We start from the raw sequence: 15,688 nt of genomic DNA, 5'->3' as shown, positions 1-15,688 counted from the left end.
CAGCTCCTGAAGCTCTGTCGAACACTGGGTCTGTACATAGTCAATGGTAGGCTAAGAGGGGACTCTTTTGGTAGGTACACCTACAGCTCATCCCTTGGCAGCAGTACTGTAGACTACTTCATCACAGACCTCAACCCAGAGTCTCTCAGAGCCTTCACAGTCAGCCCACTAACACCTCTCTCTGACCACAGTAAAATCACAGTGTATCTGAGAAGAGCAGAACCCAACCATGAAGCATCATGGCCCAATAAATTACATGGTACTAAACAGACCTATAGATGGAGTGCAAACAGTACAGAAATCTACCAAAAAGCAATTAGTAGCCAAAAAATACAATCTCTCCTGGACAACTTTTTAGCATTAACATTCTCCTACACCAATGAAGGTGTAAATTTGGCCGTTTGGAACATAAACTTTATATTTGACAAATTAGCCTCCTTGGCTAATCTTAAGAAACATAAGAGCAAACCAAAAATAATAGATAATGAAAAATGGTTTGATAATGATTGCAAAAATCTAAGAAAGTAATTGAGAAATATATCTAATCATAAACACAGAGACCCAGACAACAAAAATATACGTCTTCAATATGGGGAAACACTGAAGCAATACAAACACACCCTAAGAACAAAAAAAGAACAGCACATTAGAAATCAGCTGGATGTGATTGAGGAATCCATAGAATCAAACCACTTCTGGGAGAATTGGAATAAATTAAACAAACCTCATAATGAGGAATTGGCTATCCAAAATGGGGATATGTGGAGAAATCACTTTGCAAACCTCTACAGCAATATAACAAAGAGCTTAGAACAACAAGATATACAAGAAAAATTACATATACCAGCATATACCAGCATACAACATCTTCACATAGGCCAAAAATCTTTCCCCAAACTCAAACACAGACATCACATTAAACAGATACTCATGGTCCACTCTATCAAAAGACTTCTCTTGATCTAAAGAGACCAGACCAAAGTTCACATTAGAACTTCTCGACAAGTCCAACATGTCCCTGATTAAGAACAAGTTGTCCGTGATTAAGCGTCCTGGTACGCAATATGTCTGGTCCTTGTGTACTATACAGTCCGCTCCCGCATCTCCCCACCACAGAGGTCACCCGCCCATCCGAAAGCATACCCTTGGCTTCACCGCTCTGTCTTTCCAAACCAAAGAAGAAGGAGCTGGGAGCATCCATCTCCTTGAGCATAGAGAACCTAGCTCTTACAAGTGCTCCCTTTGCTTTAACCTGGAAAAAACTGCCCAGGTCCCTACGTAGTTCAGCTAAATTAGCCTGGAGGCCTACATTGCCTTGCCCCACCAGCTCTACCTCCATCTCACTAATACTACGCTCGACTTCCCCCAATATTCTCCTAGCCTCTGAGGATGAGAGAACGGTATACTGTTGGCAGAAAAGCCGAATTTGGACTTTTCCCACATCCCACCATTGACTCAGAGACTCATACTCCTCTCTTCGCTGCCCCCACCTTTCCCAAAAAGTCTGGAAACCTGAGCAAAAAGTGGCATCTTGTAAGAGCTTTACATTAAACTTCCAATAGGATGCCTGCCGAGGCCCTGGTGAAATAGACAGCCGAGCCATGGTTATGTGATGATCCGAAAAACCCACCGGGAGAATGGTAGCGCCCAACAGCCTATTGCTCTGATTCCTAGACATGTACAATCGATCAAGCCGGGCTGCACTCACCCTAGCCCCAAAGACCTTCACCCATGTATACTGTCTTGTGTTGGGATGTCTAGTTCTCCAAACATCCACTAGGTCAAACTGATTAATAATGTCCCTTAACACCCCCACTGAACCAGAATGAGGCTCCTCCCCATTTCTGTCTTTCGTAAAATCCATCGTACAGTTCCAGTCCCCGCCGACCACCAGCGTCTCCTGAGGCGATATCTGTGAGAGTTCCTGTCTAAGACACCCAAATAGAAGCCCCCTCTCTCTCCCTGTGTTAGGCGCATACATATTTATAAAGACAAAACCCCTGTTGTTAATTTCTGCTTTTACTACAAGCAGTCTATCCCTACACACCTCTTTTGAGGAGCACATTTTTACAGACAGACCCGGTACAAAAAGGACTGCCACCCTGCACTAACATTTGTCCCATGGCTCGGCACACTTGCCCCTTTCCACCAGAGCCCCCAATCAACTTCATTCACCACATCGCTATGTGTCTCCTGCAGAAACAACACCTGTACTTTTTTATGTTTGACATATTCACCCAACACACTCCTCTTTCCCGCATCTCTGGCGCCATTAATATTAAGCGAGCCTACCCAAAGAGTCTCCATAAGAAGTGGGAGAAAAGCCAGCAGAGAAAGAGACCAATAGCAAAGCTCAAAAAGCCCCAGGGCCAGAAAGAAAACTTTAATCTAAACAGTGTCTGAAGGTAGACTTTTACGCATGGTTGTGACCCACTTCCTCAACCTAAACCGTTTCCTGGGTGAGAGGACACCATGCCCCTCATTTTTCATAGCATGTTGTACTGATCTTACAAACTTTCCCAGATCACAAAAAAAAGCCTCAAGATTAACTTTTTTCCCCTTAGTCTCATTCAGGAACCTTGACAGTTCCCTCACCGTGTACTTTGACCCCTCTGACTGACTGGCTGTCAGCTCTGGACCCATTGAGGAGGAGTCTGAAAAGAAATCCTCCTCATCGTCTTCCTCCTCAGACTCACCTTCCCCCTCCTCGTCTCCATCTCCCATCCTGACCACCTGCTCTTCCTCTCTAGTCGGGACCTCCCCCCCCAGCACCAGGCAAAGGTTCCTTGGTGCCTTTCACCACACCAGCCTCTGCCCTCCCACCTCCTTTCTTCTCCCCCTTTTTCCTCTTCCGCTTGACACCCTCCTCCACCCCCCCTAGTCGCTTACCCTTCCCCACTATACTCTCCTCATCCACTAGCATAACCTGACTAAGCCCAGCCTCATCTACACCACCATCCATGACATGACTAGACCCTGTCTCAGCTACACCACCGTCCATAACACGACTAGACCCAGCCTCATCTACACCACCATCCATAACATGACTAGACCAGCCTCATCTGCACCACCACCTATAGCATGACTAGGCCCAGCCTCATCTACACTACCATCCATGACATGACTAGACCCAGCCTCATCTGCACCACCACCTATAGCATGACTAGGCCCAGCCTCATCTACACTACCATCCATAACATGACTAGACCCAGCCTCACCTACACCACCACCTATAGCATGACTGGACCCAGCCTTAGCTACACTACCATCTGTCGCATGACTAGGCCCAGCCTCTGCTGCCTGCGTCTCATGGCCCCCTCGATTTCCCCCACTGGTGCTTGAACCCTCACCTTGTCTACGACCTTTATGAGGGCACACAAAGCTCTTATGCCCCAAATCCCCACACTCAAAGCACCGTAGACTATCTGTGCCTCACTTTAAAATGCACATTTAACTGTTGCTCATTGTTATTCAGAAACATGAACACTTGCCTCCGGAACGAAACAACATGCTTGACGGCATCTGACTGAAAACCTGCCGACAGTACACGAAAACCACTAGCAAACTTACCAAAACGACTCAACTCCTTCCTGATTTGATCATCCGTAATAAACGGAGGCAAATTTGCAACTACCACCCTAGTCGAAGGGGTAGAAAGAGGAGAAATTGGCACCGACACACACCTTACAAATATACCACTAGAAATGAGCCTACCCACCAAATTTGCTCTTTTCATAAACACAACCACAGCTTTGTTCATTCTGGATGCGGAATGTATAAATTCAGCTCCTACCTGTTCGCCGACCACGAGCAGAACCTCCTCCACCTTAATTCCATTCTCAGGAACACACCTGAATCCATGCCGTAACGACAGCGTCTCCTCCACGCTAGGCTGCGAAGCATCGCTCACACCACACCGTTCAAAACCCCAGGAAACTAAACCTCTGTCCTCTTCCTCCCTAACTTTTAAAATAAAAACAGTGGGTACCACTAAAACAAACAGTGCATTAACCCTCCACCATAGAAAAGAGAAATTGAAAGGAAAAACCAAGGAAAGGAACAATAAATTAGTTAGGACAAGCCCTCCATACCAAACACTCAAACTCCCAGCATGCAGAGAAAGAGAGAGAGAGAGAGAGAGAGAGAGAGAGAGAGAGAGAGAGAGAGAGAGAGAGAGAGAGAGAGAGAGAGAGAGAGAGAGAGAGAGAGAGAGAGAGAGAGAGAGAGAGAGAGAGAGAGAGAGAGAGAGAGAGAGAGAGAGAGAGAGAGAGAGAGAGAGAGAGAGAGAGAGAGAGAGAGAGAGAGAGAGAGAGAGAGAGAGAGAGAGAGAGAGAGAGAGAAGAGAGAGAGAGAGAGAGGAGAGAGAGAGAGAGAGAGAGAGAGAGAGAGAGAGAGAGAGAGAGAGAGAGAGAGAGAGAGAGAGAGAGAGAGAGAGAGAGAGAGAGAGAGAGAGAGAGAGAGAGAGAGAGAGAGAGAGAGAGAGAGAGAGAGAGAGAGAGAGAGAGAGAGAGAGAGAGAGGTTTGTGAGGGAGGGAAGCCTCCACGTTAGCATGGAAACCAGGCAGCTAGTCAGCACTCTCCTCTAGCTATGGTGGAATTCAACACACAGACCCAGGCCAATCGCCGTAGAGTGACCATAAACAGACATGAACGTTTATATTCGGTTTCCTGTGTGTGCATGCATGCAGTGTGTGTGTGTGTGCTAGTATGTGAGCAGCACTAGTGGGGGGGGTGCAAATGTGTGTTATGAGTGAGGGAGAGGGAGGGTAAGAGTGTGTTTTGGTTCAGTCGTATGGGCAGGCCCACTCTGATGGACACACATACTCACACACACATAGAATGTGTAGAATATCTGTGGCTCCGGCATTTCCTGGCTCTGAGAGCTGAATGTGCCCACTGTTGCTATGCAGCCATGTTTTTAAACCCATTTATGTTTGACTAAGTTTCCTCCCTGCAAATGAAAGCACCCGGTCTGTCTCAGAACCTGTGGACACGCAATGGCTGCATTACACCCTTTACACTAGTTTAAAGTCCACTTCAGTCCACTTTTGAAAATTGATTTAGCCCTAGTTTATTTCCTGTTAGATTTTATATTCTTAAACAACAACATCAAGATTAATCTTGATTACAGTGTATGTTTTAAACAACAACCTTAAGTGGCCATTTCAAATGAGTGGTAGTATTTGGTTCTCAAACTGACCAGCGGAGGCCGTGTGGGCTGAATGCCTGTCTTGACTGAGGGCCACACTGAGGTTTGGATAGAATGTATTTCGAGTGAGGTCATATGCCATTCAGGGGTATTTCCTCATGTAGGTGTCTGCCGCCTAGTTAAAGAACGGTCGCAGCTTGTGTCATGTTTATTTTCACCTCTCACTCACTGATGTTGAATGGCTGTTGTTGTTTGTACTCTGCCTATCAGCCAGTGTGAAAATAGCAGGATAACCTGCATGATCTTTATACAAATACTAAATGATGTACTACAGTATGGTGCTGAACTATCACTGTAGAGGTCATTGGCATAAAAATAGCGTACTATTGGAATGTTGAAACAATGTCAAAGGGCAGGTTGTATGTTCTCAGCTCTCTGTGTTCTATGTTGTTGTGTGTGTGTGAGGCAGGCTCAGGAAGTGCCTGGTACATGACCCCAGGAGAAGAGGATGCAGGTGCAATGCCTGCTGGGGTCTGTTTGTATCATCACCTGATGTGTGTGTGTGTGCGTTGGTTACAATAGATGTGACAATGACAATAGAAGAGACTATACACTGTCTTGCACTAAATTAATAGAGACAATGCAATCTGTTCCCCAAAATGAGATGGATGAGCATCATCAGTCACAAATTGATTTACTCAGAGATTTATCAATGCCTATTAGACACCATTATTTGTTGTTTTGCCACCAGGAAATGGCGGTGCGGGCTCTGAAGCAGACGGGCAGCAGGAACATTGAGGCTGCTCTGGAGTACATCAGTAAGATGGGATACCTGGACCCACGCAACGAACTCATCGTCCGGATCATCAAGCAGACCTCGCCAGGTAACACAACTCATGCACATATATTCTAAACATTGAAATACAATAAGGATATGAACTCACTCACCACTATCATTTCTGTCCACAGGCAAAGGGGGCATGCCAAACGCAATGGACCACAGACCACCATTAGAGGGAACAAGTGAGGGTGCCATGCCTCCCTACCACCAGATGGGGGCACCGATGTATGAGGGCGCTGGTTATGGGCCAGAGGGGCCCTACATGGGTGCCCCTCCTGTCATGAACTACCTGATCCCCCCCTCGGGCGCAGCACAGGGCCCTGCCATGGTTAACCCCATGGGACGCCCGCCCAGTATTGGAGCCTACCCGCCCTCCATGGCCGTCCAGAACAATCCAGGGAACCCCATGTACCCCCCAGGCGCCCCGCAAAAGGCCTACCTAGGCAGCATGGAGCAGGCCATGATTGGCTACAGCGTCCCCGGCCAGCCCCTGCAGCTCCAGCCCCAGGCACCAGGAGGCCCCATCCCCGGACCCCACTACGACTACGGCCACGGCCGGCCTCATATGATGGAGCCCTCGGGCTACAGTGTCAAGAGGAGCGCCTCCTTCCAGAACAAGATGCCACCGCTGGCGCCCGACAACTATGTCAACATGCAGGTGAAAGGGGCCATGGGCCAGAACGGGGGAGGGTACCCCCCTAACCTGTACCTAGCGCCCCACTCCCACCCCCGGCAGTCCAGCCCCACCTCACACCAGGTCCACATGATGTCCCGCTCCCCCGGTGGAGCCACCGCTGCCGCTGCCATGGGGCCAGACTTCTCTGACCTCCCCCAGGGCCTGCTCACGCCCTCCAGAGCCAGTCTCAACCTGGACCTGTATGAGCAGCACCAGCACCACTGGGCCGGTCCCCAGGGGCCTGAGGGGGCCCCTCCAGCCAGGCAGCCCCAGCCTCAGGGGCCCTTCCGGGGAGAGGTGCGGGTCCCCAGCAGGACCAACTCCTTTAACAACCGCTCTGCGCCCCCCAACAACGTCCGGCCCACTTTGGCCACTCCAGCTCCTGGCAAGCAGGACCCGTCCCTGGGTCCGCCCAACACCATCACAGCGGTGACATCGCCCCCCATCCAACAGCCGGTGAAGAGCATCCGGGTGATGAGGCCCGAGCCGAAGACGGCTGTGGGACCGTGTCACCCTGGCTGGTTGGCTGCTCAGGCTGCTCAGGAAGCATCTGAGCCCCTCGCATACATGCCTGAAGAGGCCTACGCTCTGGAGCCTGCCCAGGAGCCCCGCTGTCCACCACCTCCCTACCCCAAAATCCTGCTCATATCTGGGGCTGCTTCAGAGGCAGGGCCCCTGGAGGCACCAGGAGGAGCTATGTGTGGAGCCCCAGACCTCAACACCCCTGGTAGGCCACACAGTGGTAGTGGAGGAGGAGGGGGAAAGGCAGAGGAGAGCCAGGTGAAAGAGAAGACCAAGTCTGGGAAAGGAGAGAAGGCAGTGAAGGACAAGAAGCAGATCCAGACATCGCCGGTGCCGGTCAGGAAGAATGGGCGTGATCAGGAGAAGAGGGAATCGCGCATTAAAAGCTACTCGCCCTTTGCCTTCAAGTTCTACATGGAGCAGCATGTGGAGAATGTGATGAAGACCCATCAGCAGAAACTGAATCGCAGGCTGCAGCTGGAGCAGGAGATGTCCAAGGTGAGACAGGGAGAGAGCTGAAGGTTATTAATCTGAAGAATTCTCCTTGAGGACCTGTGTTGTAGACAACAGCTAGATTGTCCTAAATGCCTAGAACAGCTTGTCCAAAACATTTAGAATTTTTTTTACTCAGGGTTCAGTCCTTTTGACCTCCTTTTGACAGACTGTTATGAAATACAAACAAAAATAAAGCATTTACTAGTGAAGTAATACATTAGTTACTTGTTATCTTATATTAACAGTTGATGGAGACATTCGAAACATGAAACACTTCAAGAATTATAAAATATAATATCATTGCAATAAGGCATGTATATATACAGTATTTTACCAAGGCAACTTATCCTCTTTATTTCTACATTCTTCCCCTTCCTCCAGGCTGGCCTTTCAGAGGCCGAGCAGGAGCAGATGAGGAAGATGCTAAACCAGAAGGAGTCCAACTACAACCGTCTGCGCCGCGCCAAGATGGACAAGGCCATGTTTGTCAAAATCAAGACACTGGGCATCGGGGCCTTCGGCGAGGTGTGCCTGACCCGCAAGGTGGACACAGGAGCCCTGTACGCCATGAAGACGCTGCGCAAGAAGGACGTGCTCAACCGCAACCAGGTGGCCCACGTCAAGGTAAAGCTGAATCCAAAAGATCATGCTGAAGAGATGCTCCTGATGATGTTTCCATGTTATGTCGATGTTATTGTGACGCCATCCACATTGTGTGGACTGGACAATAAAGTGTTTCAAATTTTTTCTAACCCTAAGGCTGAACGTGACATCCTGGCGGAGGCAGACAACGAGTGGGTGGTGCGTCTGTACTACTCTTTCCAGGACCGTGACAGCCTCTACTTTGTCATGGACTACATCCCCGGAGGAGACATGATGAGCCTGCTGATCCGCATGGGCGTCTTCCCCGAACCACTGGCATGCTTCTACGTGGCTGAGCTGACCCTGGCCATCGAGAGCGTCCACAAGATGGGCTTCATCCACCGCGACATCAAGCCTGACAACATCCTCATCGACCTGGACGGACACATCAAGTTGACCGACTTTGGCCTCTGCACCGGCTTCCGCTGGACGCACAACTCCAAGTACTATCAGAAAGGTGAGCAGGGGAAAAGACAGAGGACAAGTTCTTGTCATGTGCTGTTGTATAGATGGCTTTTACTTAATATGATATGATCGATATGTAATGTCTTCTCCTCTCTCCAGGGAGCCACATCAGGCAGGACAGCATGGAGCCCAGTGACTTCTGGGATGACGTGTCCAACTGTCGTTGTGGCGACCGGCTGCAGACCCTGGAGCAGCGGGCAACACGGCAACACCAGCGCTGCCTGGCACACTCCCTGGTGGGCACGCCCAACTACATCGCCCCTGAGGTGCTGCTGCGCAAAGGTGAGGGCAAGAACGGGCATGGTGGAATGGAGTTGTCATACATTTGATAAATAAAGAAGCACATTGTGGTCTTCTTAGTGAGCGGTTGTGGTCTTGTTCCTGCAGGGTACACCCAGCTGTGTGACTGGTGGAGTGTGGGAGTGATCCTCTTTGAGATGCTGGTGGGACAGCCACCCTTCCTGGCCCCGACACCCACCGAGACACAGATAAAGGTTAGTAGTCTGTCGACTCACGGCTCAGTTAAACTACTGAATGTGGAAATGCCATATAACCAGGGGCGGTGTGTTCATTAGGGCGATATGGGCGACGCACTGCCAAACGGGAAAAGGAAGGGATTTTTTTTCTAATCAATTATATCACGGCAACAGTAGTTATCAGTGTTCTAATCTAGACGTCTGATCTGCCACTAAATATCCAATCAGGCTAAAGTCGTGCTTCAAATGGCCCCGCCCCTTTTGGGGCGATTTCAGTCAGGTTGAAAATCGCCCAGGAGTCTCTCATAGACTCTCATGTAAATCTTATTTTTTTCAAATATCAGAGCTTTCAATACAATCTTATGGGTTCCGGGAGGGCTTGCACTTACGCGCTTTCGTCATACGTAACATAAGTAACCATGAACATAACTAAGAAAAGAGTGGGTAGCAGCGTCAATCAATTCACGTACTACTGTCAAGATGGCTAGCTTTGCGAGGCAAAGATGAAACTGAGGGCTCCACCAACCCTGGTATTTTTCTTGGACTTGTCAACTCTGTGGCACAATTAGATGAGGTGTTTGATGACCATCTTAAAAATGCTAAAGTTTTCAAGGGCACATCAAAGACCATTCAAAACGAGCTACTGGAGTGTATGCTAGCGGTTATGAGGGAACATATTGTGGAGGAGGTGAAGTCGGCGAACTTCGTAGCTATCCAAGCTGACGAGACCACGGACGTTTCTACACAGACACAGCTGGTGCTTGTGCTGAGGTACATAGATAGCAACCACAAAGTGCAGGAGTGCTTTTTTGAGTTCCTTCCCATCTCGGAATCAACCTCAGTCTCAATCGCCAGTGTGCTTTTGGAGAGACTGAACGGTCTTTTTGCCGACGACGAGAAAGTCAAACTCATTGCGCAAGCTTACGATGGAGCCAGTGTGATGAGGGGAGAGAAGGCTGTTGTGCAGCAAAAGGTGCGTGAGCATTTCAAGAATGCCCATTACGTGCATTGCTATGCGCATCAGCTGAATTTGATCATGCAGCAAGCTAGAACAGTTTCAGTACAAGTAATGTAGCCTCTCTCTCTCTTTGTCCCTCCCTGTCTGTCTCTTTAACACACACACGCCCAAATCAGTTCACAGTTGATGTTGTTTAAAATAGTTATTTTTCATTTTAAAAAAAGTAAAAAAAATAAATAAATCTGTTCATGTTCATTTTTACAAATCTATACAATTGGCCAGAATATGGTTGTTCATATTTACAAATTTATACAATTGGCCAGAATATGGTTGTTCATTTTTACAAAGCCATACAGATAGCTGTGTTTACCTTTTCTATAAATTATTTGCAAATTCTGTTTTCAGGCAAAATGTCTATCACTGTTCATTTTCACAAATCTATACAAGAGGGCAGAATATGGAAGTCTATAAAAATTTCTTATTACCAATAACTTGCATCAATGTTTTCAGTAGCCTCTATCAAAAGCTCCTGCTTGCTTGTTGTGAATTATGCTCAGGTGCACATATTTCCAATTCAACCATGAGGCCTTTTTGAAGCAAGTAATGTGTATATCAGTATTGACTTATATGCTGCCCCTGTCTTCATGTTGTTGCTGGACATATCTTTTTTTAAATGTGTGTAGGTCACCTAAATCATCAGAAAAATTGCCCCCCCTGAGAATTTTTTCAGTAGCCGCCACTGCATATAACTAATACATTTTTGCTCTGAAACATAGTTTCCTCACAGTCTCCCTCTTCCCTTTCCTCTTTAGGTGATAAACTGGGAGAGCACGCTGCAGGTGCCCCCACAGGTCAAGCTCAGCCCAGAGGCTGTCGACATCATCGGCCGTCTCTGCTGCTCTCCCGAGGAGCGTCTTGGGAGCAACGGCGCCGGCGAGATCAAGACTCACCCCTTCTTCGACCAGATGGACTTCTCCAGCAACCTGCGCACCCAGCCCGCCCCCTACCGGCCCAAGATAGCCCACCCCATGGACACATCCAACTTCGACCCAGTGGAGGAGGAGGGGGGTCCCGGGGCGTGGAGTGACAGCGGGGACAGCACACGGGCCTGGGAGACCCTCTGCACCCCACACGGGAAACATCCGGAGCACGCTTTCTACGAGTTCACCTTTCGCAGGTTTTTTGATGACAACGGCTGCCCCTTCCGCTACCCCAAGCCCCCTGAGATCAGCCACAGCCAGGGGCCTCCCAGCAGCAGCGGAGCCAGCAGCATGGGCCCTGAGGAGGAAGAGGAAGAGGAGGAGGGGGAGGAAGAGCAGGGGGAGCCTGTGTATGTGTAGAAGAGCCCAGACTGTTGGCTTTCTGAACCATGACCCCCCCCCCCCTCTCTGTCCGACAATCAACACTCAGCACGTGGGGTCCTGGCTGCCAACTTTCCATCTACCACTGTTCTTCTCAGAAGTGTGAATGTGTGTTCGTGTGTGTGTGCGTGCCTCTGTATACGTGTGTGTGTGTGTGTGTGTGTGTGTGTGTGGGTTTGAGCGACTGAGAGCGAGTGAGATATTGAGAACAGGACGGCCTGACATCTGTTTAACAATTCAGACACTACTGTGTGGAATCTCCAGCGTGAGCAAAGACTACAATAAGAATCCCTGATCTGGGACCAATAAACAACTAACTGTACAAGGACTAGGGATGGAATAATGATGCCAGAGGACGGTTCTGAAAACAAACTAATCAGAACAGGAACAGATAGGTCTTCTATGGAAATTAAAAGTATCCGTTGTGCTGTGGAGGTTTACAAAAGTGTTCAGATAAGAGTTTGACACTGGGACCGTAACCATGCGTGGTTCTAGTGCTCTATCCCATTCCTTCGCCTTGGGTCTTACAGAGATCTCTTCTTCCAGGTTAGCCTTACCCCAGGAAGTAAACACAAACACTTCCTGGACTTCAGGTTGGACTGGACTGAATTAGCTGGTGGTAGAGGGGAAGAATCAAAATGCAACACTTCTCACACAGCTGTGACAAAATAAGTTACCAAAATACAAATTCACATGCGCACATTAACACTTTAAAGGATGGTTGAACTACACAATCTAGGAGGAAGCAATGGGGTTGTCCTCTGCAGCTAACCACCCTAAAGCCTTGTGCATACTGGTTGCATAAAACTGTATGCATTCCGACGGAAGTCTATTCATTTCAATGGGAGGCAATTCTCACCGCTGTGACTCATCTGCCGGACCCAGTTGCGGTGCTTGGCGCTGCGTGCAGTGTGTCGCATGCATGCGTTGGATTTTTCCAACTTGGGCTGTTGCTTTGCCGTGCGGTATCAGGAACGGAAGTAGATAAACCACCGTAGAAGTTTCTAATGTGTAGCATGATTATTTTTGTTATGATGAGGTGAATGGATTGCGAAGACTATGTAAAATTTACCATACGGCAATGTAATAATGCAACCTGTGTGCCGTTTTTCAAAGTTAGACAGTCTTTCTTATTTTTTTCCTCATCTTATTCAACTGTTACCATGCACCTGCAAAAAAGATAGCTCTGATGTGCTAGTGCCTTTTGAATGATGGAAGTTAGAGAGTCTGACATGTAAGTCTAGGCATTCCCCAGCTGTGTCTCCTACCTTTAGCTTCACTAACTTTTTTTCCAAATAGGAGATGTGGGATGACGCCCAGTTCCCACCCACCCCTAAACGTCTTCAGGATTCTGTTCCCAGGGGAATGGTTGTGACGGGTAAATACTCGTAGCAACAACAACAAATTCCTTTGGTTGAAGTGCCAGCTGCGAGATACATGGATGACATTGTTAATAGAGTCAGTCAATTCCACTCTTGATATTATTATGATGAATATGTTTTATTGAGCAAATTTTGAAGAGTTCTGAGGAAGGTGGACTGCAAGTGTGTAATCATTGCTTTGTTACAGATATGGATCTCATGATTACATACATGTTTGCTAAGCAGTCACACCTATCCATGTCTCCACACAACACATACAGTACACCTGCTCTAAGACTGTCATGTACAGTGACATTGTTGGCGCTAAGAGCAGTGTATTTTAGCCTCCTTGACAAAAGCCCTACCAGCTGGTGCACCACTTACACACACGCTCAGTATTATACAGTTAACACATCTGAGTGTCCACACAGTCTCCTCGGTCCGTATGGAGACAGATATGTGATAGTATGACTATGTGCAATACAGAAAATACAATATATAGTTTTCTAAAAACTTACAATTACCCTTTTGACCTTGTAATACTGAAACACGCTATGTACAAATATACATTATATTGGTTTATATATTTTCCGTATAGTTACATGACCCCATGCTGCTTATTATTGTGATTAATATTATTATTATTTACATTATTTCATTTATACGTACTTCTTTCCTTTTATGCAAGTGTGGGTTTGATTGCCAGTGTGTTTGGTTTGGAAAGTGACGAACTGTGTGCCTTCTAGATGAATGTTGGTGCGTATCTATCCACCACAAGATGATGATGATCAGTGTTTGTGCAGAATAATGACAGCAGCCTTCCTACTCTGCAACCGGGCTGGCCCTGTGTGTAGGAGAGTAGGGCGGAAGAGAGGAAGAGACAGACATAGTGATAGAGAAAGAAAGATGCGTTTCAGAGTCAGAGACAAAAAGAAAGCAAGGCAGGATTGGTTATAAAATGAAAAATATATGAATGAATAGCTTTCTCTATATTACAAGAACAGGTATGGCAAATGACAAAGACTTATGTATTATTGGTACATTTTAATGCATCCTAATGACCACATGTTAATTTGACCATTGATATTATGCTTGGGTTACATAAATGTGTTGTGTTATGCAGCGGAGCACTGCTCAAAGCAGGAAATGCTTTATTTTCTCCAATATCTCTAAACTATATGCTTTTTGACAATCAGCCATTGACGCAGTCTTGTATGTCCAACTGAATAACTGTACAACAGTATTCCATATTTGATTGTCATACTGACTGGGAAGGATCAGGAAGTTGCAAGTTCTGCCTTATGTCAATTCCCATACATTGAGTGCACCCATATCTCAAAGATCAAATTTGTGACAAGATGTAAGTGAGGGGAATATTTTAAACAATTACAATTGTTGTTTAAACGTGTCAATAATGTTTTTGCTCACCTGCATGACAAAATGAATTGAAATTGACATTTTTCTAACGTGCCTCATGTCTTCAGGATTGGGCAGCAAATTAACTTAATTTGATCATTGTTGTCAACGCAAGTAGGATTGCCAATCCACATTCACCAGGATGGACTACTCAGTGAAAAATAGCTTTATAGAGAAACTGTGCTCACCAAGTCAGTTTTCTAGTGTTTGTGAGTGTTTGTGTGTGAGGTGTGCCCTGGATGATGTGTGTGTTCCCTGTATCTGAGTTTTGAAAGTGATGACTGACAATCTTTGACTGATTTGAGATCTAATGTAGTGACTCATGATGTAACTTACTTGTGTACCTTTTTGTATTTTTACCCTCGGGAGTTTCTCATGTCTTCGATCCTCCTTAATGTATAATACAATTCTGTAACTCTTGAATATATATTTATACAGATATACATACTTTTTAAAATCTTTATTCTTTTGAATTTCCTCTGAGCTAATGTTCAAACATCCTTGTCTGCAGTATTATAGACAGTATAATTTGGACAACATATATCTCCTTTTTTACATATGTATGAATTGAGAATTTGTAAAAATGCTTTCACTGTCCTCACATGTAAAATATATGTATAAATTAAATTAACCAGCTTCGACTTGGGTTGTGATTTCAAAACCCTCTAACAATGTTATGTCTGGATGAATAATATGATTGATTCTTGTTGGCTTTGAATATTAGGCTTAAACAATTTTAGCAGAAAATGTAGAAGTGGTTATTACACTGTGTACAAAACATTAGGAACACCTGCTCTTTTCATGACATAGACTGACCAGGTGAATCCAGGTGAAAGCTATGATTCCTTATTGATGTCACCTGTTAAATCCACTTAAATCAGTGTAGATGAAGGGGAGGAGACAGGTTAAAGAAGGATTTTTAATCCTTGAGACAATTGAGACATGGATTGTGTATGTGTGCCACTCAGAGGGTGAATGGGCAAGACAAAATATTCAAATGCCTTTGAACGGGGTATGGTAGTAGGTGCCAGGCACAACGGTTTGAGTGTGTCAAGAACGCTGCTGGGTTTTTCACGCTCAACAGTTTCACATGTGTATCAAGAATGGTCCGCCTCCCAAAGGACATCCAGCCAACTTGACAAAACAGTGGGAAGCATTGGAGTCAACATGGTCCAGCATCCATGTGGAATGCTTTCGACACCTTGTAGAGTCCATGCCCGACAAATGTAAGCTGTTCTGAGGGCAAAAGGGGGTACAACTCAATATTAAGAAGGTGTTCCTAATGTTTTGTACACTCAGTGTATGTCTGTGTTGATTTGAGAAAAG

The 15,688-nt window shown here is 46.5% G+C and overlaps 1 protein-coding gene across 1 annotated transcript; it reads left to right on the top strand.

Moving 5' to 3' along the window:
* The first annotated feature begins 5,901 nt into the window (after positions 1-5,901).
* LOC311114201 (serine/threonine-protein kinase LATS2-like) lies at positions 5,902-15,003 on the top strand. The gene is made up of 7 exons (XM_084189472.1): positions 5,902-6,033; positions 6,119-7,686; positions 8,065-8,307; positions 8,443-8,782; positions 8,890-9,072; positions 9,178-9,284; positions 11,037-15,003. The coding sequence occupies exons 1-7, from the start codon at positions 5,904-5,906 to the stop codon at positions 11,562-11,564; spliced, it is 3,099 nt and encodes a 1,032-aa protein (XP_084045598.1). The 5' UTR covers positions 5,902-5,903; the 3' UTR covers positions 11,565-15,003.
* Positions 15,004-15,688: the final 685 nt, after the last annotated feature.

This window comes from Coregonus lavaretus, assembly GCF_964263955.1.
Source record: "Coregonus lavaretus genome assembly, contig: HAP1_SCAFFOLD_4802, whole genome shotgun sequence".
In the NCBI taxonomy this organism is placed as follows: Eukaryota; Metazoa; Chordata; class Actinopteri; order Salmoniformes; family Salmonidae; genus Coregonus; species Coregonus lavaretus.
The sequence above is the reverse complement of the archived record's forward strand: the minus strand, read 5'-3'. Positions and strand labels throughout refer to the sequence as shown.